The following is a 26,445-nucleotide window of genomic DNA, read 5'->3' on the forward strand; positions in this document are numbered from 1 at the left end:
TCTGTACTTTGCATGTGGTTGCCATAGGGGACCATGGTTATTTGCTGGCACTTTGGTTTTTGAATGACTCAGAGTCTAACTTTCAGATCTTTGCACAGGATGGAAGACTTGTCATTTCAAAGCCATCTAGTCATTTAATAAACCCATCTACTCTCTGACAAATGTTGGGTCCATAATGATCAAGGCAGTAGGTACAGATGAGAAATGTGCAGAGAAGCCTGTGACTACTGGTGGCTGTAAGTCATTGTATGTGCTCCAGTACCCCCTTGTTTTTCTGTACATTAATGCCATTTAGTTCAAAACCTAGATATGCAATTTTCTTCCACAGTGTAAATTGACACCACTGGGAATGAGAGTGGGTGCAAGCAACCATGAGTCTCCATGGCAACCACACACAATGACCTGAACTCCCCTGCAAACCGTAAGAACATCAGCCCCAGGTGATGACAGCTAGAGGCTGACCCCAGTCAGCTCTGGGTGACTCCAGCTAGAGGCTGCCTCCTGTTACATGACAGGACACAGTTGGGACCCAAACTGATGATTGTAGTTCTGTACCTGTAGCTTTCAGTGTTTGTAAGAAGTAAGGCTTTGCGATTTAATCTTCTTACATCTACTGGTACTACTTTTGGAGGGGCTCTCCTCCATTTTCATCCTTTTATGAAAACGTGTCTTACTTTATAAGGATTCTCCTAGCCCAACCCCCCAAATGCTAGATTTATAGATGTGCTTAAGTTTAACTGCCTTGTCAGATTCTACTAGAAATGTAATATCATTTTTGTTTTCTTTAAAAAAGATGTTAAGGTTTTTATCAGAAGTCATTACAGCATACAGAAAGAAGAAGAAAAACAATACACTGAGAAAGTTATCTACAAAATATCAATCCTGACAAACTTTCAGAAAACTGGTCAGCAAGTCTGTGAGGCTGCTGGCCTCTAACATTAAACTAACCAGCTCAGTCTCAGCTCTTCCATGGGCTCTGGAAGCACTGTGACAATGTCCAGGGCACAATGCCTGGGCAGTGACAGATGGAGAGTACAGCCTGTGGAACAAACATAGGCCACAGGCTGCAAAGAAAACAGAAAAGCCTAAGGATGAAGCATTTTCTTTCTTTCTTTCTTTCTTTTTTTTTTTTTTTTGAGCAGCACACAAAAGTCAAAATATATTATCACAGTTCCACATGGAACCCCAGCTGAGACCACCTCCCCACAGAATGACCCATGAGAGCCCATTTTCATTTGTCTTGGGTCCTTCTGAGACTTGATGTTCAGGTTCAGGTTTAGCTCCTCCCTCACTCCCCACCTGGGTTAGGATGAAACATTTTCTAAGGAGGTACAACCTGCCTGCTCACAGACGGTTATTTGCTAGGAACATTGTCAGTTATCAAGAGTCAAGAACCCATGGGAAGGAAAAGTAAAGTGATATTTTTTGCCTAATTTGATCAAAATCTAAGGCTCTACATCAAAAGAGAAAAAAAGAAAAAAAATCTTCTAAGTGTCACTGACATGACCTAGTAAGGCGGTAATCAGAAGGTGAGGGTCCCTGACAACAGTCTGATTCAGCATCAGCAAGTCTCAAGCAGCCAGGGGGCCAGTGCCCTTAGACAGCAGTACACTGCTGCGCCACTGAGCGCTCTCCCTCTGTGCTGGTTTCCTCTGATGTCACTTTCAGAAACGAAAATCAGTTTGAACTGTTAAATAGAAGAAAGAAGAGGTAGGGTTGGTTCATGTATGAAGCTGACATGGAGATGGACTTCACTAAGGAAAAGGGCACTGCAACCCCAGGAGCAGAGTATGAGAAAGGGTCACTTCATTCTGTCAGGGCAAACAATGAGAGTGGAAGATCCAGGGGAAGGAACAGCTTTCCTTCAGGAATGGGATGGGAATAGGGAGAATCATGAGAAATCCTCAAACAGAGAAAAATGTCTGACTCTTGTTTCCTTTGGGAAAGTGGTAGAGGTTCTTCACTACATGACTTAGTCTGGACTGGCCGCCATGACAGGAACATGGAGCAGCCAGGTACCAGGAGAGAGCATGCAAATTAGGAGCTGTAAAATCACAGCACAGCAGTGTAACTGTCCCAAAGACAGTTTGCAGGCTGTGGGGTCTGGTCTTTCAGAGTGATGAGTGCATTAAAGGGACAAGCTTATGAGCTAACTGAGACATCTCTATCTCTGACATCTCACCATCTGGCCAGTAAGAGTCACATGATTATCAACCCATCTTAGCAACACTTCTGGTGTAAGAACTCTGTCCAAGATAAACTATCGCCTTCCCTCAACTTCATAATACCATTTCTATCTCAAAAAATATTCATTGACATTGCTCAGAAGGAACAATATTACCTTTTTAGAAATTCTTCTTCCTTATGGAAGGTCCTTCTATTCTCCCCAGATTATCCACATTTAAAGGCCAACTTCTTCCTTCATCCTTTCAACCACCCTTGCTCCTCTCCACTTTCCTTCGTCCTTTGTTTAAAGAAAAAAGCTACGACTACAATCAATGGTCCACATTCCATGAATGAGAACATACTTATGGCTTCGACAACTGACAAGAGACCTTAGATTTGCTCCATATTTTCTTCCTGATATCTCTATAGCACATTACCATGGATAATAATCCCAAGTAAATGGAAAATTCTAGCCTCACATATATTTCACAAAGCAATAAAGAACCACATATCAGAGAAATCATTATGGTTCCACAGAAACAGCTGCTGTGGGGGCTGTGCTAGAAAAACTGCCAAGTTTCTACAGTTTTTATTTGAAAAGACTCTCAACACTGGGATTTTGCTGGCCTTGCCTTATTCACTTTGCACGTGCTTGTCCTCAGAATGCAACTGCTGCCAGCTTCCAAGCCCCATGACTTTCCTTACTTGTAGCCTGCCCATGGCCATGGCCGTTGGTGTCATGGGGTTTCAATCCCGCTTGGGCAGCTTTGCTCTTGTTGGATCATTACCAAACATGACTAAGTCCCGATAGAAAAAAAATGGAAAAGATAGGCTCAAAGGTTTCCTTTTCAGGTTAAAAAAAAAAAAACCCTCTTACAATTATGACTACACTTAATTCATAATAGCGCAGAGTATTTAAGAACTAAATGCATCAAGGAAGTGATAGCTGCCTGGCACAGGCTACCTGCATCACTCAAATGTGGTGATAACATCAAACTGAAATAAATTTATTAAGAAGAAAATTCGTTTGGTCTTAAAAGCTTATTTTAGGAATTTGAGAATTTACAAACCATCTCAAGAAAAATACAGAGAGGTTAGATAATAGAAGTGAAAAAGAAATTTGCCTCTTCTCCAAAAGAAGATGAACATGAAAATTGTTGATTTCTGTAAATTGATTTGTGTTTTCAATTTTAAGTAAGGAACTATGGGGGAACTACAGGAATCATTTAGTACAGGATAATACATCAGCACATCTGGAGAGGGCAGAGTGCCCTGAGGGGGAAGAGGACTCATTCCATGGCTTGCCGACCTACACAGGGACTCGGAGGTGCAGTCCAGGACTGGCTCCCTGAGCCTCCTGCCTCTTTAGGAACAAGTTCAAACAGGCTGGCTGTCTCTCTCCAGAGGTGTAATCATGTGGGAAACACCAGGAAGTGGTCCTAATGGGCAGAGCTTTAGGGATTGTGTGTTAGGGCTGATCCAGTCCTGGATGTTAGGGATTGTGTGGTAGGGCTCATGCAGTCCTGGATGAAATGGCATGACATTTCCCCTGAGGGCCTGAGCTTAAAACTAGCTCAGTATCTTACAATACCAAAATGTCATTAACCTTCTGGAGCCTCAGTCTTCTACTCTGAGCAATGGAGCTAATGCTAATTATAGACCCATTATGGACCTAAAACTTCCGTCAAAAACAAAGTGGTTAGTGACAAAGTGCTGATTTCCGTTTCTCTAACTTCCTCAGCATCTGAGGGAGTGAACATGCTCAATTCTGTTACCTTTCAGAGGTGACAGGTTACAAAGTATGAAACGGTCACATGGGGAGAGCTGTCCGAGTTTCCCATAACTACTCTCCTCTCTCTGTTACCTGCTGGCTGCCACAGTGTCTCTCTTGCTCCTTAAAGAACCCTAGGTCCTCAACACATAGTCTGTTTGAGAAGGGCACTGAGAGTGCATGGCAGTGTACCTGTGTCAGAGGACCCTGGACCTTAGTCTGAAGGCACTTTATATCACGCCTTATGTCATACACAGGATCCTTGGAAATTCATAGGTCTGCAATACCACCTACAACCTTGGGGGATTTATGGGGTTGAACTCTTATTATAAATGAGAACATAAATTATAGCTTTATGAAACAAACAAAGACCAATACAGTGAAATAAAAGTATGTCTGTGAGAAACATTTGGGGAACAGCAAAAGGCTCCAGAGACCTGAGATATTTTTACAAGATCCCTCAATAGGTTGCTTAGGCAAGAAAAAAATGGCCATTAATAAAAATTAACAGTCAACACCACACACACACACACACACACACACACACACACACACACACACACACGGGGGGGGGGGGGGGGGAAGGCTCTGACCTCCAGCGGGGCAGCACTAGTGTGGTGGTTTCCCTGGCTCTGCCCTTCCCTCTCCCACCCTTCTTCTTCCTCTGAGTAGTAGTTTTTCTACCCAGAGGCTGATGGGTAACAGTGGCTCTCTGGACACATTGGTCAAAAAATTCTGGGTCTCCTTAAATCACCACCCAACTGTATATTTACATGAACTAAGGAAAATCTCTCTATACATTTATAATTAAGAAGACACTGGTTTACCAGCTATTTTAGAGGACCATTATTATGTTAAACATTTGTTTTGTATCTAATGCTTTGTATTTCAGCTGGCTCAGTACTATGCAAATTCGTTCATAGAAGTGAGTGAATGAATAGTGAGACAGAGGCAGTGTGTGTGAGCTTCGAGACAAGAGCACAGTGAGAGATAGGCCAGCTGCCTTTGCTGGCAACAGAAGAATGGTTTCACTCCAAAAGCCTAGTTCTAGGCACCAGTCTAAGCATCCCAATATCAGATACAGGTGCTACAGTGGCCTAAGACACTTTGCATGTTCTGCTATACCTCAGTAAGGAAGGGCCCATCAAAGCACAGGATACTGTCAATCTCACTCACAGGGGATTAAGAGTATTACAAGGTTGGATATGGCACCATCTCCCCGAAAGCCCATTTCCAAGACTGAGATGATGCTTCCTTGTCTGGATCGCTGTTGTACATACCTAGGGAACTGCAAAATGTAGGTACTTCTCTGTTCCCTGCTCCTCCCTGTTTACCAGTTCTTAGATTCTTACTCTCTTTCCCTTTTTTTTTCTCCATTGAATAAGTTCCCTAGGATTATCTGAAACCCTCCAAAGGCTTTGGACATAACTACCAGTCAAAGATTCGGTGTTCTTTGTCTCAATTTGACACATATTTCTTTTTTTTTTTTACATAGAAAAATCATTGTAATGATTTATAAATAACATAGATTTCACATGATATGGTTTCAGGATATTATATACATGACAGTAGAAGGGGGCTGTGGGGAAAAGAAGGGTGGATAAAGACAGGAAAGGCTAATAGATTGAAGACAAGCAATGCATATTATATATTCAATGTAAATGCCATGTAACCTATCACTTTTTTTAAAAAAAGTGAATGTACACTGATATATGTAGAAAAGTAACCCAAAATGTACAATTTTAACCAGTATATCTGACTATGGATAATCCTGAGTGTGTACATTAATCATTTTAAAAACAAGACTCTACATAGGTAATAGCAGCTGTGTTAGTTTTCCATCCCTGTCACAAAACACTTGAAATAACTTAGTGGGTAAAGAACAAAGACAAGACATTTATTGGTTTGCAGGATTTGTTTGAATTGTAACTTGTATTTTTTCATTTTACTACTTTTCACAAGTTAACTGACTATGTGCATTTATATGAAACTTAGGTAGGAATACATAACAAGTATTAACAAATTAAGGGTCTATAAGTAATTTTCAAGTTTGTTACATTTGCATATTCTTCAGAATTCTTAGGAAAGTTTCAACTCATGGCCTAGTAAAACTTAAGATGTTTCAAATATTGTATAATATGGTTATTAATCACATAAATGTATTTATTCTATTATAATGATTTCTAATAACAAAATTTTCAGAGATTTTCAATAGTATCTCAAAATCTCATCTTACCTTATTATTAAACCCTTGAAAAAGTTATTTTTACAAAAATGTAAGCTTGGAGATTTCAGTAAATGTCTGAGTGTCTTAATTAAAATAAATTTAGTTTTAATAGTTCAAGTTTTTTAAAATCATACCTTATAACATTTTTGTTGATATAGTAGAGTAAGTGTTTCTTTTCTTTTTTTAAAAATAATTTATTTATTTATTTTCAAATCATAATTTATTCACACAGGGGTTATAAACACAGAAAGGCAGGACGTGGGGAAGGGGATGACACTGGAGTGTGGGTGTTCAGGGGGAATACAGATATCTTTCAGAACAGGGTATCAGCTGGGTGAAGGTTCAGGGGACAGGTCATTATGACGCTGCCTGTGATTCACTTGTCCTTATCTAAGTTGGTATTGTCTGCCGAGGCTACCTATTTACAAGGTTGATGACTACTCAGGCTGGTAAATTTCCATGAAAGCTGCCTGTTTATAACAGCTTACAGCCATCTGTTTCAATGTTTTTCCACAGAGACCCAAGACTTGGTGTTAGTATACATGTATGACAGGCCTATTGCTGATTTTAGGTCTATGGGTGATTTTAGGCCTTCAGTGTATAAGCAGGGCTGCCCCTGACATCTCCTCCCTTCTCTAAGTATAGAAGGCCTGTGGCAATTCTAATCTTGCGAAGGCGGGGATAGAGGCCTGACCTCCAGTACTTGAAGGGGACTTTATAATGGCTCTGGTCCCCTGTTGTTGTCCAGTGAGGCATGAGGGCCATACCCATCCCGATGTCTTTTTCCTGGAGAGGGGATACTTTTGACATCAACCCCTATGAAGTCAGGCTTGTCCCTCAGGGAACCCAGAGAGATACTTTTAACTTTTATTTATATTCCCTTGCAGTGCTTAGCCTCGAAGCCTAAGCAAGAATTCAGCTCACCAGTCAGAGGGGGTTCTGGGTGGTCCCTCTCTGCTTGTTGACACATATTTCTTAATTAACCCCATTCCCTATATAGTGCTTCCTAGTGAAGGTTCTAGACTGTCCACCCAAGTCTACAGAAAAAAAAAAAACCTTCTCCTTTCAAGTTGTGCCCTGCAGTTATACCACAGTTCCCAGAGGACCATGAGGATGCTGACATTTCCTCTGTAGTTCCCCTTGCCTGCACCAGCCATTCCTTAGAGTTCATTCGGTTATTTCTACAAGGCCCCATCTTTTCAATTTCTCACCTAATTCTATTCTGATCACCTTTATCCCCACCCCACTTCTGAATACTTTCACTACAGCTATGAGGATGTTAAGTGACAGTATCCAGAGTACCAGCTCTTGTCTGTTCTGCAGGTTTTCTCGCCGACTCTTGGTGCATCACCCTGAGTTCAACAGGCAGTGCTTTACCTTGCACCCTCCACAGTGACTAGCAATCTGATCTGACTTATCTACATCATAATGTTCTTCTTACAACCTGAAAAATGTATACTGCTTCTAGGAAAGCAAGTATACATCTGTATAACAACAAAAACACTTTCAAGTGACCGTAGAAAGAACAGTCTGCATGTAAATATATTTTAAATAGTTTCCAGTATTAAGGAAGCTACCAGGATTCTGAAACACAGTCAATGTTCAATTCTTTTAAAGAAAAAAGGTTAGAATACTTAGTAAATAGCATATTCATTATTGATATGAGAATATGGGCTCCATTTTTCTTAGCACAAATTTTGAACTAAAGTGCTAATAAAGAACCATTACTGTTCCAATCAGACAAAAGCTGATTAGACATCGTGTTTAAGTGTGTTTCAGACAACAGATTCCTTCAATGGCTGCAAAATTATTCCTAGTGTTTAAATATATACTTTAATTACATAAAATATTTATTTTCTCTAAGAACTTTTTGTGGCCGGTTCAAATAGTCTTCGTAACTTACTCTCACATCTTCTTCGGTGTTGTGCTCTATTTACACACAGTGAAAAAGCTTCCTGAAGCTGAGATGTTTTTTCAGTTTCTCTATTTGAAAAGGTTTCCACATATCAAATTGCAAAGACTAACAGGCATCCAAATGGCTTACAAGTACTTATCTAGAAATGAGCTCACTCACTCACTCACTCAGACGCTCATCTGTGTAAGAATAGTTACCTGCAAGTTATAATCTTGCAGAATTTTAACCAAGGAATCTCTCAAATTGGGAATCTCCATTCCTTCTTTAATTCGATGGATGAGTAGAATCGGGTCCACGTGTGTGCCAATGTTGTTCAGCAAGCCAGTGATAAATGCTACAAAACACCATGCAAGACCAAATAACACACGAGCAACAGTAGAATGCATTTTGTTCACAAACCAACTTTAGACCCAAAGTAACTGAATCTCCTTCCTTCAAGAACTGTGTTAAAAAGTGTGAATTCATAAACTCTCAAGAACCAATCCTCTTTAAGTTTAAATTACACTCATAAGTACTAACTTCTTCCAAGACAAAAAGGAGAAACTGAGAACATTCTAGAAAAGTTAAATGTTCACCTTTGTTCATGTCTCTTCCAACCTGTTTTTACTGTCAACGTGCAGGTAGCACGGAGAGCCTCTGCTCACTCTGCTATTAAGCAAACTTAGCATATACTGTGCTTTCCTTTTACAGACAGAGGACGTGAGAGTTTTAACTTATCTATGGTCACAAAACTCAAGTTACGATCATGTTAGATATCTTGTAGTTTCAAGAGAGAAAGTCTTCAAGGTTGATTTTTAGATGTAAGGTAATTACATGAGAATAGAGCCCCCTAATTTAAAAGCAGCCACTACCAAAATCACAATAAAGCATAGGGAGAAGAGAGCCAGGCAGATGGCTGGGCTGAGCAGCAGCACGTACAAACTCCCAGTACTGTGTTGATGAAGTGGGGCTGGAAAGGAACACTATTACCATTCCAAACCTCAGAACTCCCACTTCTAGATTTATAGTGGATGCTTTACTGTTAAGACTTCATTACATGTATTTATCTATTTATTCACTTGTATTAATTTGTGTGTGTGTGCGTATGTATGTGTGTGTATGAGAGAGAGAGAGAGAGAGAGAGAGAGAGAGAGAGAGAGAGAGAGAGAGAGAGAGAGACTTGGAATTAATAGTCCTCAACCAACCCCACTTGGTCATAATTTTAGCCCAATGTATCCTAAGATAATTCTTCCTCACATAACTGGCTAAAATCTATACTGACAAAAAGATTTACAGTTAAATGGCTTGTCTGCTTACGTGGTTTGTCGATGGAATATAGAATCAGATCTTCCCAGAGCTCTCCGTCATCTTGTTCCTTGGCAAACTCAATTGCTTTATCAACATCATGCAATTCCTCCATAATCATCTTGAGGGCACTTCGACTGTTTCCCATTCGGCCTAGGTGGGGTGAGGAAGTATAGGATACTTTATTCGGTTAAAAAAGAAATAGCATATTTCTTCCTTGGTTTGCAAAGTTTGAAAGATGAGGCTAAGGCTGACTTTCTTGTGTGACACTAGCATTTCCTATTATTTCCTATCTATTTAGTGCTCATGTTGTCTGGAATATTCCTAGGATGGTGTTACATGAATGACATTATTTACTCTATGATTCTAGGCAGCGTATGCTTTATGCATATGCAGTCTATACTTCACTTTTAAAATAAATTTTAATTTATATTTTATTACTTATGTCTATGGGTGTCTTGTGTCAGTCTGTGCACCATGTGCCTGCTGCCCATGGAGACCAGAAGAAGCCATTGCATCCTCTAGAACTAGAGTTTTCAGAACAGCAGTGAGCCACATGTTCCCTGGATGGCTAGGGGTTTAACCTGGATCTTCTGGAAGATCAGCAAATGCTCTTAACTGCTGAATTATCTTTCCAGCTTAAAATACTGAATATGTGTAAAACACTTTTCCTTTTTTTCTTTTTCTTTTTTGAGACTCAGCTTCACTATGTAGCTGTAGCTAGTCTGAAAGTTACTATGTAGAGCAGGTTTGCTTTCAACAGAGAAATCTGCTTATCTCCTCCTCTTGAGTGCTAGGGTTAAAGGCATGTGCCACCATGCCTGGCTTTAGTACTACTTGTCATTTATTTATTTTTAATAGAAGAGGGAATACAGTATTTGTGCCTTGGCAAGATAGGGTAGCCACTAAATTGAATAGTGGAGCTGGAGGTAGGTCTGCTGGATTCTGCCTTCCTTCTCACAGGTCTGCAATTTCTTTTGGATTTCAAATTCTGATACAGTTAAGATTTTTTTTTTTTATTGGATGATTTATTTACATTTCCTATGTTGTCCCCTTACCCCATCCCCCACCACCCCCTCGGAACCCCCAATCCCCTCGCCCCTCCTCCTTCTTCTCTGTGGATGTAACCTCTATCTACACCCCCCCACTCCCACCTCCCCACCCTCAAAATTCCCACCCCCTGGGGCATTCAGCCTTCATGAAGTCAAGGTTCTCTTCTTCCACCTATGCCCAGCAGGGCCCTCCACTTTTACATATTCAGCTGAAGCCCTGGATCCCCCCCTAAGTGCTCCCAGGCTGGTGGTTTAGACCCTGGGAGCTGTGGTTGGTTGGTATTGTTGCTCTCCTCATGGTGCCACAAACCCTTTCAGCTCCTTCAGTCTTCACTCTAACTCCTCTATTGAGAACCCCATGATCAGTTCAATGGCTAGTTGTGAGCATCTGCCTCTGAATATGTCTGACTCTTGAAGGCCTCTGAGGAGATATCCATATCAGGCTCTTATCAGCATGCACTTCCTGTCTTCCACATCAGCATCTACCTTTGGTGATTGCACATGGGATAGATACTCAGGTGGGGTGGTCTTGAGACGGCCCCTCCTTCAGTTTCTGTCCCTCACTTTGTCTCCATATTTGCTCCCTTGATATTTTTTAAGGAACTTGGAAATCATTCTGTCTCTTCTGCTCACTGATCTACTGGCACTTCCTCCTTTCCACAAGCTGTTACTAGAGCTCACGTAGAAGGCCTTACTTACTAGCACGCCAACTGACTGGCTAAGGCCTTATCCCTTATTCCATGCCGGAACCACTAAAGGGTCACGAATTAAGTCATCTACTGTTTCTAAAACATGATAAAAATGAATTCAGGCAGATACTTCCAGGAAGAATACAGCTGGGAGAAGTAAGTGGATGAGCTACCTGAAATTGTGAAGAGTGGCCCCAAACTGTGCTCAAGTAGAAAATACAGTCTCAAGTAGTTCTCCTACAGAAAGCATATCTAGGCTGATGCTGAGCATCCCTGAGTTAGCCACTCTATGGACAGGAAGAGACCTGGGTTAATTTTCAACCAAGGCCCGAGGGGCCAGTGACAGTGAGTGGTGTGTGAAAGAAAGCTGTGGGGTGGCGAAGGTGGCAGGCGGTCCGGGAAACGATGCCCAAGAGACGGCTCAGTTAGTCTATGCACAGCTTCCTCATGAGATCCGCAGTAAAACCACACTGCTCTGGAAGCCAGGGACGTCTGCTCCCCTGGTGTACACAGGCTCTGCATGTCTGCAGGTAGGTGCCAGAGGAAGACGGGGCACTGAGAGCTACAACACATCAGGAAGCTTCTCTTTCGCTCCAATGCCTCATATTTTAATTATTATGGAGGTGGTTTAAAAACAGATTTTGTTTCATATCAATGTGTGGTAAATATGAGCCAGTTATAAACTAAAGGGGGAAAACAACCCAAACCATGTCCACCCATCTACAGTTTTATCTGTTATGAACTGTGATACACTTTTGTTTACTTGTTGCTTCTTTTATTACACGTTTGCTAGACATTCTTTCCGACACACGGGTCCGATAGGTCTTGCTACTCCACTGTGCTCTGGACCCTCCTGTTCTCTGCATTATGTTTTTATACACAGTAGGCCTGAAGGTCCACAACTCTGGGTCCCTTCTTATACACCTTACAACAAATCCTCACCCCATCCCTTTGTTTATGGGACTAAAATGAACAAATACTACTTACTCAGAAGGTAAACTGTCTCTTCTACAAAGTTTCTTTGTTGACAGATCTCAAGAGCCTTTAATCAAAACAGGGAGAAATGTTACTATAGACTACCAAACAGGAAAACAATATTAAGAGAGTCACTTACAAACTTGGAAGTTTTTCTCATTTTTTTTTTTAAACAGAACAAAACAAACCACATCTCTGTGAACCTCTGCTTTCATCACCTCCCGGTGAATGAATCTCGATCTACACACTGGAAGTGAGAGCACACAGAGCGATGTAGCATGAATCTCCATCTACACACTGGAAGTGAGAGCACACAGAGCAATGTAGCATGAATCTCCATCTACACACTGGAAGTGAGAGCACACAGAGCGATGTAGCATGAATCTCCATCTACACACTGGAAGTGAGAGCACACAGAGCGATGTAGCATGAATCTCCATCTACACACTGGAAGTGAGAGCACACAGAACAATGTAGCATGAATCTCCGTCTACACACTGGAAGTGAGAGCACACAGAGCGATGTAGCATTCCGTAGGTAGAAGCAGAAGCAAAGCTGGGAGGAGCTTCCCCCTATTAAGCTTTCTCTCTAGTAGATTATATTCTGAAGTTTATAGCGTTGCTTCCAATCAAATCTATAGTCATTTGTACAAACTGTCTCCTCGTAGACTGTAAGGATGGGCTGTGTACTGATGAACAACACAATCACTCTAAAGCAAATGGCATACATTTACTACACTCTCCGTGCTGGATGCTGAAAGGTCATGTTGAATCAAGGAAGCAAAGGGGAGGATGATAGTAACATGCCATGATAACACTTAAGGAGACAAAGAAGGAGCCAAGAAGCAAAGAAGCAGGAGAAGAGACAGTAAGTCCATTGGAGGCTCTTGGGCACAAGTAGGGTGATAGAGAAACGACCAAATATCTTTCCATGACTAACACAATGCAGAGGAGAGGACAATGTGCATGGAGAAGCAACACTGAACTCATGCTGTTCTCCTGTGACAAATTCCATGGAAAGGTAGCATTTGAATCTGGTACTGTTTAAACCATGTGTCACAGACCTCCCTCCTGCTTTACCTGCATGGTGACCCACAGCCTTGTCCAGCCATCCTAGTGTGGCTTTATCCTCCCTGACCACCTCTGCAGTGTTCCCCTTTCTGAAGCTTCCTCCTCACTACTTCCTACCCTAAGAAGAACTGGAGACAAATACTGCAACAGATCCTACACTGGACCAGACACTGCAGGCATTCCTCCAGCTTCATCCTGCATGTGGCCTCACAATTCTTTATCACTATGAAAGCTAACCAGTCACATTAGTCATGTGACTTCCCTCTGCAGGGACCATGTGTACACCAATCCCTATGCTTAGCACAATGCTGAGTGCACAGTGGGGCTATAATGAATACTTTTTCAAATGAGGAGTCAATAAAGGTTTCAGAATAATTTAACTGGGCTGCATATTTAAAGTAGTTATTTAGAAACCATCAGCCAGCCAGGTTGTTTTGAAAATAATCAAAGCCAAAAAAAGAACAGCTTGAGTTAATTATCCCTTTCCGCTCTGTGATCTACCTTAGGAAACAACAGCGAGAGCTACCCTTGATATTTTGATGTTTGACTTAAAATTTTCCTGTAGACTATATTTATATCATGTAAGAAATAGGGTGGGAGTGGAGGCTGGGGCTGGTCACAAAGGTCACTGCACATCAATAGGTAGGTAGACAGACAGACAGACAGACAGACAGATAGGCAGGTATAGATAAATGGGAGCATCACCATAGTCTAGAATCGAGATGAAATCAGGATGTTTCAAGTCACATGTACCATTTAAGCCAGAAATGATAAACCTCACTTGAATGGTTCATTACAGAAGCCACTTACTCTTAAGTAGACATTACAACTTACATTAATTTGCCATGGTTTAGATTCTCAGTGGTCAGTATGTTAACTGCTTATGCACCCTCACGGATAATCCGAGCCTACTAAGCACACCACCTGACACTGTTACTGCTTATATGTGTGTATATGTCTCAACTTTGTGCTGGTCTCCTGCCAAGAACCATAGTAGTCAAGAGTTCAACAGGTCATGTTACACAGAGGACAGTTTTCTACAACTCCAATTATTTGAAATTTAAATTTCCTAAATTATCAAAATATTTATGAACAGATGCTAACAGTATCTGTTAAATTACTCTTCTTAAAAATGATGAGATTCTAGGTATATCTAGAAATTTTAGTGAAACATAAAGTATTTTCAGGGCAAAGATTTCTTCTATTATTGACACAAATGTGACATCATCTTTATTTTAGATCCTTCAATGTTTGGGCACTGTGATCCCTCTAGACGGAGGGAAAGATAGACAGATACTTACCCCCACCCCGACATACACACAGAGTGGGGGCAGGAATTTTAGGAAAAATAAAGGTAAAAAGTAAGGTAACTGACAGAAGTTGAGTAAAACAAGATGCAAATGTAGCACTCTGACTCCTTTTTTGATTTGGAATAAAGGAAAAGGGAATTTCAGAGTATTATGAGGAACACTGTCAACTGTAATTAAGCTATGACTCCTATCTAGCCTTGACTCTGATGCTAATCTTTCTTTTAATCCGTTAGTGAAATTGTATCAACTTTGTGTCAATGGCGTCTTCACCCAAATTACACACACTGTCACCTCAATGGTGTCTAATATGAGATCATACATTAGTTATAAATCTACCAACACTATATGGATTGTATATATTAGGCATGATTAAATCACAGGATCACATCTGTAAATTACAGACTGAAGACATGTTTGCAGCTGTATTTTTCTTGATTCTTACAATGCTAAGGAATGCCTTTGCTGTTGTTTTAATTAACATTTTAAACCTGAAAAACAATTCCTCAGCATAGAGAAGAATAAGAGTCTAAGGTTCGGAGGCCTAGTTTCCATGTCTGCTCTCAACTTCTTAGTCCTGGTCTACAGCTGCCCCGTATACACCCCTGTCATAACCTATAGCTGCCCCATTCACACCCCACTCCTAGCCTACACCTGCCCTGTTCACACCCCCAGTTCTAGCCTACAGCTGCTCTATTCGTAACACCAGTTCTAATCTATAGCCGTCCCATTCACACCCTCAATCCTAGCCTACAGCTGCCTGTTCACACCCAGCTTGTTAGGTACCAGATGCCTCCATCCTCCTAAAGATACTTTTGTAGAGATGAAACAATATCGAGCAAGGGAAAACACAGTGTATGGTAGGAAGTGTGAGCCATGTACTAAGGAACTTGACAGACACATGAAGGAACAAACTATCCTTTAAAACAGTGGTACTTATTAGAAATTGTTATAAAGTCAGTAGCTCCCTTGTAATGAACAATTCCAATAAATAAATACATAAATAAGTAAATAAATAAATAAAACAACTTATCATTGACTTTTAAGTTGAGAAACTATGGTGATTTTAAAACCTGGAAATCTGACTGAATAGCTGGAGTCCTCACAGGGCTTCTGATACACTAGTATCAGAATCGCTGTAAACTTTCTGGCTGAACACAGGCAGGGAGAGAAGACTGACAAATGGCTTATGAAATAACAACTATTTCTGAGGAACTACATGGGGTTCAGTGGCTTACCTTTTCAAGTGGGCAATGGGTACTGTCTCGGAGAAAGGGAAGTAGGTTTGGTCGATCATATTCGGCATACAGACTGATCTGTTTTTCATGGTAGCGCTGTCCCTTATGATGGTCTCTCTTGAAGAGCTTGTGCAAGTACTAAATGGAACAAGATAATCCACAGTAACAGAATAAGAACAAAATCCTTGGTTGACTTTACTACTTTTGATTGTTGACACCTTCCACGGCAGTCTGAGATGTGTTCTTAGAAGCAAGAATAACCTCTAGGTGAAGAGGAGTGTGAAGAATGCCGATGAACAGGTTCTAAAGCTCCTGGCTGGCCAATGACAACTATGTAAAATTAGATATGTCCCTATCCAACTGCGACTGGGGTCTTCACATGCACAAAATGTCCCTGGGTTGTCATAACTGTCAAAGCAATTGCCATTTGTGCCTTACACAGAGACACGCTTGGCATACGCTAAGCACTATACAAGCATTAGTGATGGTAAGTCTTAATATCATCATCTACTCGCTCCCGAAATCAACTGCCCGTATAGCAGTCTTAGATGATGATAATTCTATTCTTGGGTCTGGGCAGATGTCTCAGTGCTAAGAGCACAGCAATGCAGAAGACTGGGAGAAGACTGGGTTGGGTTCCGAACACCCACATGGCAGCTTAGACATGTCCATAACTCCAGTTACAGGGGATGTGACTTCCTCTTTTGGTCTCCACACACACCAACAAGCCCACAGTGCACTTGCATACATGCAGGACAAACATTCTTACACATAAAATAAAAATAACAAGTCTTTGAAAAGTCTTTTTCTTTTACATGAAAAGGCACAGGGTGACAACATAACTGTTCTAAAAAAAATCACAGAAGGAACTAAATTAATCATTATATACTCCATATATCCATTTTTAGAGAATCAATGTGATCCTTTTGCAATTAAATTGCACCATATTGATGGTACCAGAAAACAAAAGCAAATAATAAAAAGAGTACAGTTGTTTCAAACAGTTGGACTCCAAAGGGAATATTTTTCTTTTTCTTTTTTACTAAAAAGATTGAGTTTATTGCATAATACCACAAAATGGATACTTAGTATTAATGTTAAATACAAACACAAGCCTATAACCCACCAGATGGAGGCAGACATGATCACACTAACCACATAAAGTACACTCAGGCCATGAGTGTTTGTAACCAGGTGAATAGGTTCATAATAGACAAAGAGCCTCGGTTTGCCTCAAAGTGTGAGTTTGGGGCTATAGACAATGCTGAGACCTACATATGTATTGCAAGAGTCATCCCTTGGGGTGCTCACTTTTCTCTGGGGGGCAAGAAGGGGACATGGAACAGCCACACTGAGGTCATTTGCTGGGCTAAAGTCTGATGAGGACTGCTAACAGGCTGTTTGCAGTGGGGTCTGGATGTGACCAGGACATGGTGCTTTCCCTGAGGATGTGCTTACCAGTCACATGTAATAAAGACATCATACTTCTGGGTAACAGAAATGACTATTTGAGTGTGATAGCTGCCACTCTTTTCACTGGTGACCCTGTTGCACAGTAATGCTTCCCATAGCTCTGCTTATAGCTTAAGAAGGTCAGAAATTGCTCCATAAGCAGCTTTATGACAACTAGTAGAGTGGAGCCCGGCTTGGGCAAGCAGGTAATCTTGAGGATTTTTGGTCGTGAAAGCTATGGTAATAGTACCTGCATTAAATCCTGAGCAATAAACAAAACCAGAATATATACAGCTTACACTCCCATCTGTGAATCCTCAAGGCCTTCAGCATAGAAGCTGACTTTCAAATAGAACATTATACTTTCAGAGCAAAGATTATCCCTACTGGGATAATCCCCAGGGCCACTCAAGCATTCCTTATGTTTTTAAAGCATATAGGAAACATCTCCTTGTGCTGGTTGTTTTTTGTTAACTTGTCACGAACTTAAGACATATCTAGGAATAGGGAATTGTAACTGAAAAAAATACCACCACAGGATTTGTAGACAAATCTGTAGGCCATTTTGTTGATTAATGATTGATGTTAAAGGGCTTCACCTACTGTGGCCCTTGCCATCTCTGGGCAGGTGGTCTTAAACTCTCGAAGAATGCAGGCTGAGGAAATTATGGGGGCAAGCAGTGCTCCTCCATGGCTTCTGCTTCACGTCCTCCTTCCAGGTTCCTGCCCTGAGTTCCTGCCTTGCCTTCAGTGATGGACTGTGACCTGAGAGTTGTTCTAAGAATGAACCCTTTCCTCACCAAGTTGTTTTTGGTCATGGTGTTTGAGGACAGCAATAGAGACCTAAGACACTACTCCTGCTCTACTCCCTGGATGACATGATACATGGAATCAAAGGAGCCTCCGAAGAAATCTAGACTAATAATAGCCTTCATAATACAGTCAAACCTATATAGAAGAGTCAGGCTTAGCTACAGTGTGGGTGAGAAAAGAAGCTATAACTCTGTTCCTGGACACAGAATACCAGGGCTTGGTATCTATGTTGCACTACTGGCCTGTGCTGTGACTTGTGACATGATTTATTTAATAACAACTACAGAGGAAAGATACTCTCAGGCAAAGAATGGTAGAAAACAGAACACCTTTTTATAAAGGTCCCAACTCAATTGTAAATCAAATTCCAACCACCTGTGCTATGATTAGTTCCTCATCAGAGTTTCAGCATTCGTCCATTCTAGAATACCTTCATACTGTCTGTGGTCAAATCTCCAATCTGAACAGTGTTCTCTAAGAAACGTTCCCTGCATAGACACTCCCACAGACAAGGGCAAAGAAAACTAACACTCACCACATGCTGCAGTTCTGGCCTGTCTTCTAATTCTTCTACTACTTTTTTAATCTGAGGAAAAAGAAAAATGAAAGAGCAGTTACGATGAGACAATCGTATTTACAAATCACCTGAGACACTTTCCTGTAGGCAAAGTACTGCATATACTTATCTAGTAACACATGATATGGCCTGAATGTGCTTGTTCCCACCAAAGCTTGACTCCATGCTTGACTCCTAATGTGACTGCTAAAAGGTAGTGGGGCTCTTTCTGAGGAAGGGCCTAGTGGGCGGTGACTGATTATCATACAAAGGGACCAAACTAGACTCTGAGTGAGACAGGTTGTCTGAGAGCGTACGGTTCTAAAGAGCAGGCCTGGCCACAGCTATCTTGCATGTGTCTTCTTTCTTCCAGGGTGGATACCTGACCTCTCACAAGAGATAGGCTCATGCTATGTCCTCATATGTGACACCCCACAATGATCTGCCACTCTGCCAGCAAGAAGGCCATCACCAAGTGCAGCCTCTTGACCTTGGTCCAGACAGAAGGCCAGGTAAACCTCTTATCTCTCAAGCATGCAGTCTGTGATGTGTTCTTATTAGCAACAAAGAACAGATCTATTACATATGAAAAGACTCACTGAAATTTTATCTTCATTGTCCAAAAGCATGTCAACAGCTTTCTGAAATATAAATACAGCCATAGTCACTTGTCTGTCACACATGAACAGTAAACACACTGCAGTCCACAAACCACCAGTTTATGCAGGGCGAGGCCTTACTTCTTACACTTAAGAAGCACTGAGCTTCATAAATGGTCTGTATATAAAATGTCATTTGTAAAGGAATGCACATTCAAATGTGTCTTAATCCAAGTTCTGTGTGTTTTGTACATTGTTAAGCTGCTGTGATGTTCTATTTTTACCAAATGTGATAGTTTCTAATGTATTCAAAATATAGGCAACATGTTCTAGCCCCTTGATGTCTGATCCTTGGTAGCTCTGGAGAATATCACATTATCACAATCACAGAAGTAAGGGTTGGCTTGAGAACAGGTTAACCCCAGGGAAACAAGGAAAATGCCTGATTCCCAAATATGTAAAACTGGTGGACTTTTCTCTACCACTTACTGCATTCATAAAACACCAATTAGTTTACAACAAGAGGTAATGGAACGGCAGCCCACAAGACAGAAAACTCTGGTTTTCCTGACTCTGTTACTAATGTCTATTCCAAATGTCATTTCTCTATAAATGAGGGTGTCTGATTATTCCAAAGATCTTTTCTAACTAAAAAACTATGATCGCTTAACTTTGGTTCAAATTCTTTAAACAGCAATGAGTTTCAGTTCAGCCATCTTTTTCTCACTGGTGCATATGGTAATTAGACTTTCAAGACACAGGAGAAAATGGATAAGGAAAATATAATTAATTCTTCTAAATCACATACTTGAATATGTACATGCACACATGTGCACACACATGCGTATCTCAGAGCTTGTGTAGCCAGAGGATAATTTGCAGGAATAGGTTCTCTACTTCTACCTCAAGGACCCTAGGGATTAAATTCAGGTCTTCAGGCTTGGTGGCAAGTGTCTTTACTGTCTGAGCACTCACTCACTCTGTAATGAAATTTTATATGAGCATCTCATCTTTTTTTATTAGTGCATTTCTGGTGAGTAATGGGCTTCATAAAGATGTTCATACAAGTATGTTACCAACTTTGACTACATTCATCCCCCATACTCTTTTGAATTCCTGTCTTACTAGTCCCTTGGATCTCTCAGACAGCCAGCCTTCCTGCCTTCCTTCTTTCCTTCCTTCCATAGTGAGACGGGGTCTCACTATGTAGCCCTGATTTGCCTTAAATTTGATATGTAGACCAGGCTGGTCTCCAACACAGAAACCCTTCCTCCTGCCTCTGCCTTCAGGGCTGGCATTAAAGGTCTAACTCTACACCAGATGCTCTCAAGAGTCACACAAATGAAAATGTGATTCCCCTTTCCGAGTCTTACTCTGTTTAACATGGTCTTTTGTTCTCTATGGTTGAATAAAACTCCACTGTGCATATATACCACATCTTTATCCATTCATCTGTTGACAGAAACCTACACAGAGTCTCTTAATGTGAACACTGGATATAGTACTGCGAGAAGCAAAAGACTTGTCACTGAGCCCTTCAGGTGTAAGACTGCACAAGTTTGACAGCTGGGTCATATGCTTTTTTACCTTTCAGGACGCTCCATGCTGACCCCACACTAGCTAGACTAAATCACACTCTTTCAAAGAGGTTCTGTTCCTCATTGTTTACTTAATGAAAGCCACGCCAACTATAACTCTGAGATGAGAGGGCATTTTTTAATACACTTTTAACCTGAATTACTTAGTGGCTAAAGATGAACTTATATTTCCTGGCTCTACCAGAGGAGGATTAAAAGTGTGCCCTTGCTGGAGTAGGTGTGGCCTTACTGGAGAAAGTGTGTCACTGGGGGTAGGCTTTAGGGTTTTAAGGGCCTCACCCAGGTCCAGTGTCTGCCTCTCTCTGCTGCCTTCAGATCCAGATGTAGAACTCTCAGCTCTCATGTGTAAGTTCACACAGCCATGCTCCCAGACATGTGGATAATGGATTAAACCTCTGAAACCGTAAGCCAACTCCAACTAAGTATTTCTTTTATAAGAGATTCCATGACTAATACAAGAAGTCTTTCATATTCTTGACTAGATTTATTCCAAGGTTCTTTTTTTTTTGGAGGAGGAGAGAGTATTATCAATATGTGTGTGTTATTTTTAAAAAACAAAAACAAAAAACACTTGTTTATTTCTCAGCATGTTTGCTATTGTTATACAAGAGTGTTACTGAGTTTTGCATGTGAATTTTAGATTCTGTTATTTTGCTCAAAGTTTTGACAAGATCTAGGAGTTTCAGTGGCATCTTCTGTTATGTATAGGCACATGCCTGCAAATAAGGATGCTTTGTTCCTTTCCTTTATTCAAATCTCTTTTGTTTCCTCCTTATCTTGTTCCACCTAAGACTCCAAGTTAATCCACCAGCTGGAGACTTAGAAATCTTTCTCTTATATACAACTTTTCTTTGGATTTTTTTTTCCTTTGTAGTATGTTGGTTATATGTCTGTTGTACTTTGTCCTTGTCATGGTTAAGCTCCGTTTCTACTTCTATTTTTGTTTTATCATGAATGAATGCTGAGCTTTTTCAGATGTTTTCCAAGGGTTGCTTTCTACACCTACCCTGGTGAAGTTGTGATTTCTTTCCTTGAGTCTGTTAACACATGTTACATTTATCGAACCATTCTTATATTTCAGGAGTGAAGTCAACTTGATTCTCAAGAAACATTTTTCTGTTAAGCGGAATTCACTTTGAAAGTATTTATACTGAAATCTTTGACATTTACACACATCTAGGAGACTGGCCTACAATTGTCTTTTGTGTGTAAGTATGTTTTTACCTGGTTATAGCAGGGCAATGGTGACAACATAAAAAGAGGTGGGCAGACACTCTTCCCTTTCTGTCTAACTGTCTGAAGGGCACAGTCTTAATTTTTTAAAGGCCTGTCAGAATTCAACTGTGAATTCAACCCAGTCTAGGTTTTATAGTTGGACTATGTTTTATTTCTTCAATCACTTCATGTTCTGTGACATAGCTGTCTAATTTGTTCACAGCCTCATGGCTGTTTACCTTTAATAAGTACATATCTAGAAATTATTTTTGTTAGTTTGACTATAGTTTGCCAAAGTTTATTTTTTCAAAGAACCAAGTCGTGTTTCATAATATTTGTACTGTTTTCTCATTTCAATTTTATTTTTGCCATGATTTAAAACAATTTTAAATTTTATGTACCTGAATGTTTTGCCTGCATGTATGTGCACCACTTCTGTACCCAGTGCTCATGGAAACAAGGTGGCATTGGAACCCCTGAACTGGGGTTAGAGATAGATATGAACTTCCATGGCGGTGTCAGAAAACACTAAACCGTCTCCAGCTGCATTCTCCTGTATTCTATTATTTTTTCCATCTACTGATTTGGGGTTGGGCTTGCACTTATTTTCTATGATCCTCGCATGAATCATTAAGTTATTTATTTGAGATCTCGGTGACTTTAATGTAAACACCTATTTACACAAACTTCCTTCTTAGAACTACTCTCCCTGTAGGCTGTGCTCTGCTATGCTGTTTTCACTCTCACTCGTTTCCAGGGAGTTTATTCTCCCTCCTGATTTCTGTGGTGCTCTGCTCATTATTCAACAATGTGTTAATCCACCCAAGCTTGTAAATTTTCTTTTTACTGACATCCAGTTTTATTCCACTGTGACAAGACAGAATAAATTGTTTCAATTTTGCTGTATCTGTTAAGCCTTGCTTTTTGTTAATATAAACTGTGGTATGCTTTAAAATGTTCCATGGTTCCTATGAATGTGTATTGTACACCACACGTGTGCAAATTTGTACAGATATCTGAGAACTCCCTTTGCTCTGTGATGCCACTTACCTCTCCCCTCTGATTCTTTTTAAAATTATGTGTGATGACCTGTGTATCGACAAGAGTGAGACATTGAAGTCACCCTCCATTACTGTCTTCGACAAACTGCCTTTGCATCCAGCACTGTTTGTTTCATGAAGCAATGTTCAGTGTACAGATGGTCAAAACTGTCAAATCTTCCTGATGGGCTTCCCTGAATATAAAGTGACTTTGTTTTCTAATTTCTATTTAAAGTTCATTTTGTTTGACATTATAACAGTATCACCTGCCTGCTTTCAATGTTCTATTTGTTTGGAGTACTCTTTTCTATCTTAAGACAAGGTACTGTTCTAATCCAATGTTCTAGTTTCCGTCATTAAAAAATAATTGTTTATTAATTTTGTTTTTAAGGATGTGTGTGTGTAGGAGGAGCTACGGTGGGAGGAGTAAGGAGAGGAAAAGGAGTAAGGAGAGGAAGAGGAAAAGGAAGAGGAGGAGCTAGGGAGAACAGAGATGTAGGTCGATGGAGAGCCACACAGGTATGAAGAGCAGTCATGGGTAACAACTTTTATTTAGGTTAGCTAACTGGGAAACAACTCTCTTTGTATGGGCATATTGTTATTGAGCATTACCAAACATATAAAGCCTTTGATCAATCTTTAAGCATTAGAGACTCATTTTTCTACCGGCCCACTTTGTTGGTGGGATGGTCTGGACAATGCCCAGCCTTGAGGAGACAGCATGGAAGAGCCATCTCCCATGCTGGTGTCTCATGGGTGGCAGGGCTGGTGTTTCTAGCGGGCCATTTCTAGCTGCAGCATGCACGTGGCCTCAGGCTGAGAAACACGGCAGCTGAGCTAGGCAGAGCCGCTGCAGCATAGATAGCTTGACCGGCAGCCCTTTTTAAAATAATTACATCATCATGTGTGTACGGAAGACAAAAGATAACTTTCAGGAATTGGTTCTCTCCTTCTACCATGTGGGTGCATAGGATCAAGCTCAGGCTGTCAGGTTTGGTGTCAGGTGCCATTATCTGCCGAGCCATCTCACCAGCCCTAGTCTGTATCTTTTGACTGGAGAGTTACAGCCATTAATACTGAGTCACTACTGGAAAGTGTGTATCAGTGGCTGTAACATGGTTGTTTTGAAACGTCTGGTTCTTGGGGGAGTCTCATTTGTGCATCAGCTGCTGTAGTGCACTTTGTTCTCTCCCGGGACCTCAGGCTATTCTCACCTTTCTCTTCAGTGTGTACATTTCTCTCAAGAATCCTCGGCAGTGCTGACTTGATACTCATGAGTCCCTTTAGTCTGTCTTTATCATGAAAAAGTGTTCCTTCTCTTTCAATTTTCATGGTAGCTTTGTCAGTTCTTAGATCTTTCCTAGCTTGGGCTACATGTATTTTCATCTTAAAGAGTTTCCTGTTGTCACACTCATGGTCTGCCTTTGCACCTGATTCATTTTATTGTGCAGCTTCTAAACATTCTTTATTTATTCTACATAATTAGTGTTTTTAACATATAACATGATGTAGAAAAAGTCTCTTCTAGTCTTACTGGTTTAGCATTTTAATTAATTTTGATATCTACATGGCCATCTTTCCCCCTATCCTTGGGAAATGTTATGCATGACCTTATTATTATGTCTACATTAAGCTTGCCGTTACTTCTTCTCATGTTTATGATTTTGGTCATTTAATGGTGTCCCATAGATCTCACCCAGGTCTGCTCAAAATGTGTATTCCTTTTCCTTGTTTGTGTGTGAATGCTTTAGTTCATCTACCTCATCTTCCAGACCCAATTCTGTTATCTACTTAATCCATGTTGGTGAGCCTTCCAACTGAGTTATTTTATTTCCAAAATTTCATTTTGAGATTTTCAGTATTTCTAGCTCTTTAATGAATTTACCCTCCAATATTCCATAGTTATTTTGCTACTTCATTCAACTGTTAATTTGTATCCTCACCCAGTTCAATCAGAAGTTTATGTCTTCTTTTGAATTCCTTGCTTTGGTCTGCATATTTCTTGTATATTTGTACTGGGATGTATACATGTTGGATTTACTTCTTTTTAATCACAATATTCTTTCAGTGAAAGTATCTGGAATGTTCATGTGGAACCAACTTGTAGCATTCTCACTTACTCTTAAGCTGGAGATAAGTTCAGGAGCTGCAGCCTCTGTCCACATGCTTTGGACATGAGGCAGTCTCTAATATTGCTTCACATGCTCAATACTAACTGTAGAAGCCACTACAACAGGCAGGCAGGTCTGCTGTGCAAACACCGTAATAGTGAAAAGAGCAAGTGCTGCTTCTAACTCGGTATGATATGAGGAACTTCCTTCTAGAGTTGTCTGTTTGGCATCCTAATACCTCCTGCATTTGGATAGTCATCTCTTTCTTTGGATTTGAGAAATATCCTGCCAGGATTATAAAAACAACAACTATAACTTGAAATTCTCCTTTTGCTATGACTCATAAATTTGGTGATAACTTTGGGGGGAATAAATGGGCATGGATATTATGATGTGCACTAAGATGGTAAAAAATGTTGATAGAGAAAAAATACGATGAACAAGACTAGGGATTAGAATTGAAGCAACGAAGAACAGACAGAAGGCTAGGCCTGGTGGCACTTGCCTTTAATTCCAGCACTCAGAAGGCAGACGCACATGGTTGTCTAACCTGGCTGACACAGTGAGTTTTAGGCCAGCCAGGGGTACACAGTGAAACCCTGAAAAAACAACAGTACCAAAAAAACAACAAAACAAAAAGAAACAAAAATTCAAATTCAATAAATAAAAGACAAAGGAGGCAAAAGTAAATAGGAAGTAGCAGTTGAGATACTGTTATGGAAAGGAGAATTTAAAGATGATTAGAGCTATGGAAAAGCTATAGAAACTAATGGATAAGAAGTAACAGTAAAATGCATGGGAGGTAAAACAGTGAGAAAATGAAGTATGAGTGACAGGGAAAATATATGGGGCCCAGCTCAGAGAAACAATCATGAAAACACAGAATAGGTCAGAAATGGAAGGAACAGTCACAACATCTATCTATGCAATATGAAGAGAAAACAGATATCTACATGAGTGACATTTTGTAAAGGAAAAAAACCCTGGGACATAGAGATAAATTGAGAAGTGTTACAGTGTTAGTATCTCCTCCTTGCTGGGTGATGTGAGGTCTAGCCTCTGTCTTATGGAGAAGCTCTGGTGATGGGAGCTCTGCTATTTGTATTATAACTACAGATCAAACCTGTTACACCAGATGGCTGCTATACAGTTTCTCTCTCAGTGGACTTCAAAGAGGCAACCTGGGTTGAATTTCTGCACAAGTGTCAGTTGGTATCAGAGCTCTTTCCTTAGGAGTTTCCAAGCCTAAGATTATGTGTCTGCATTCTCCTCTCCCACTACTTTATGTGTGTTTGGGATGGCCATACTTCCCCCAAGGATTTCATGTCTGGAGCCCTAATATGGCCAATCCCATAACTTTATCTGCT

At 40.5% G+C, this 26,445-nt stretch overlaps 1 protein-coding gene across 2 annotated transcripts in view; it reads right to left on the minus strand.

Moving 5' to 3' along the window:
* The window catches only part of Vps41 (VPS41 subunit of HOPS complex), a 151,308-nt gene that overhangs the window by 2,896 nt on the left and 121,967 nt on the right, over positions 1 to 26,445 (minus strand). The window contains exons 20-26 of one of the 2 annotated variants that reach the window (XM_028789245.1): positions 19,115 to 19,156; positions 18,495 to 18,545; positions 15,695 to 15,832; positions 12,092 to 12,146; positions 9,376 to 9,516; positions 8,277 to 8,413; positions 2,386 to 2,464 (exon numbers count right to left, since the gene is read on the minus strand). In XM_028789245.1, coding sequence (XP_028645078.1) covers positions 2,402 to 2,464; positions 8,277 to 8,413; positions 9,376 to 9,516; positions 12,092 to 12,146; positions 15,695 to 15,832; positions 18,495 to 18,545; positions 19,115 to 19,156 — 627 coding nt within the window. In that variant the 3' untranslated portion in view covers positions 2,386 to 2,401. Of the gene's footprint in view, positions 1 to 2,385; positions 2,465 to 8,276; positions 8,414 to 9,375; positions 9,517 to 12,091; positions 12,147 to 15,694; positions 15,833 to 18,494; positions 18,546 to 19,114; positions 19,157 to 26,445 lie in introns of those variants that run through there. The other variant, XM_028789244.1, reaches the window with a different exon arrangement.

The sequence above is a fragment of the Grammomys surdaster genome, unplaced genomic scaffold (assembly GCF_004785775.1).
Source record: "Grammomys surdaster isolate TR1022 unplaced genomic scaffold, NIH_TR_1.0 125807, whole genome shotgun sequence".
Classification (NCBI taxonomy): domain Eukaryota; kingdom Metazoa; phylum Chordata; class Mammalia; order Rodentia; family Muridae; genus Grammomys; species Grammomys surdaster.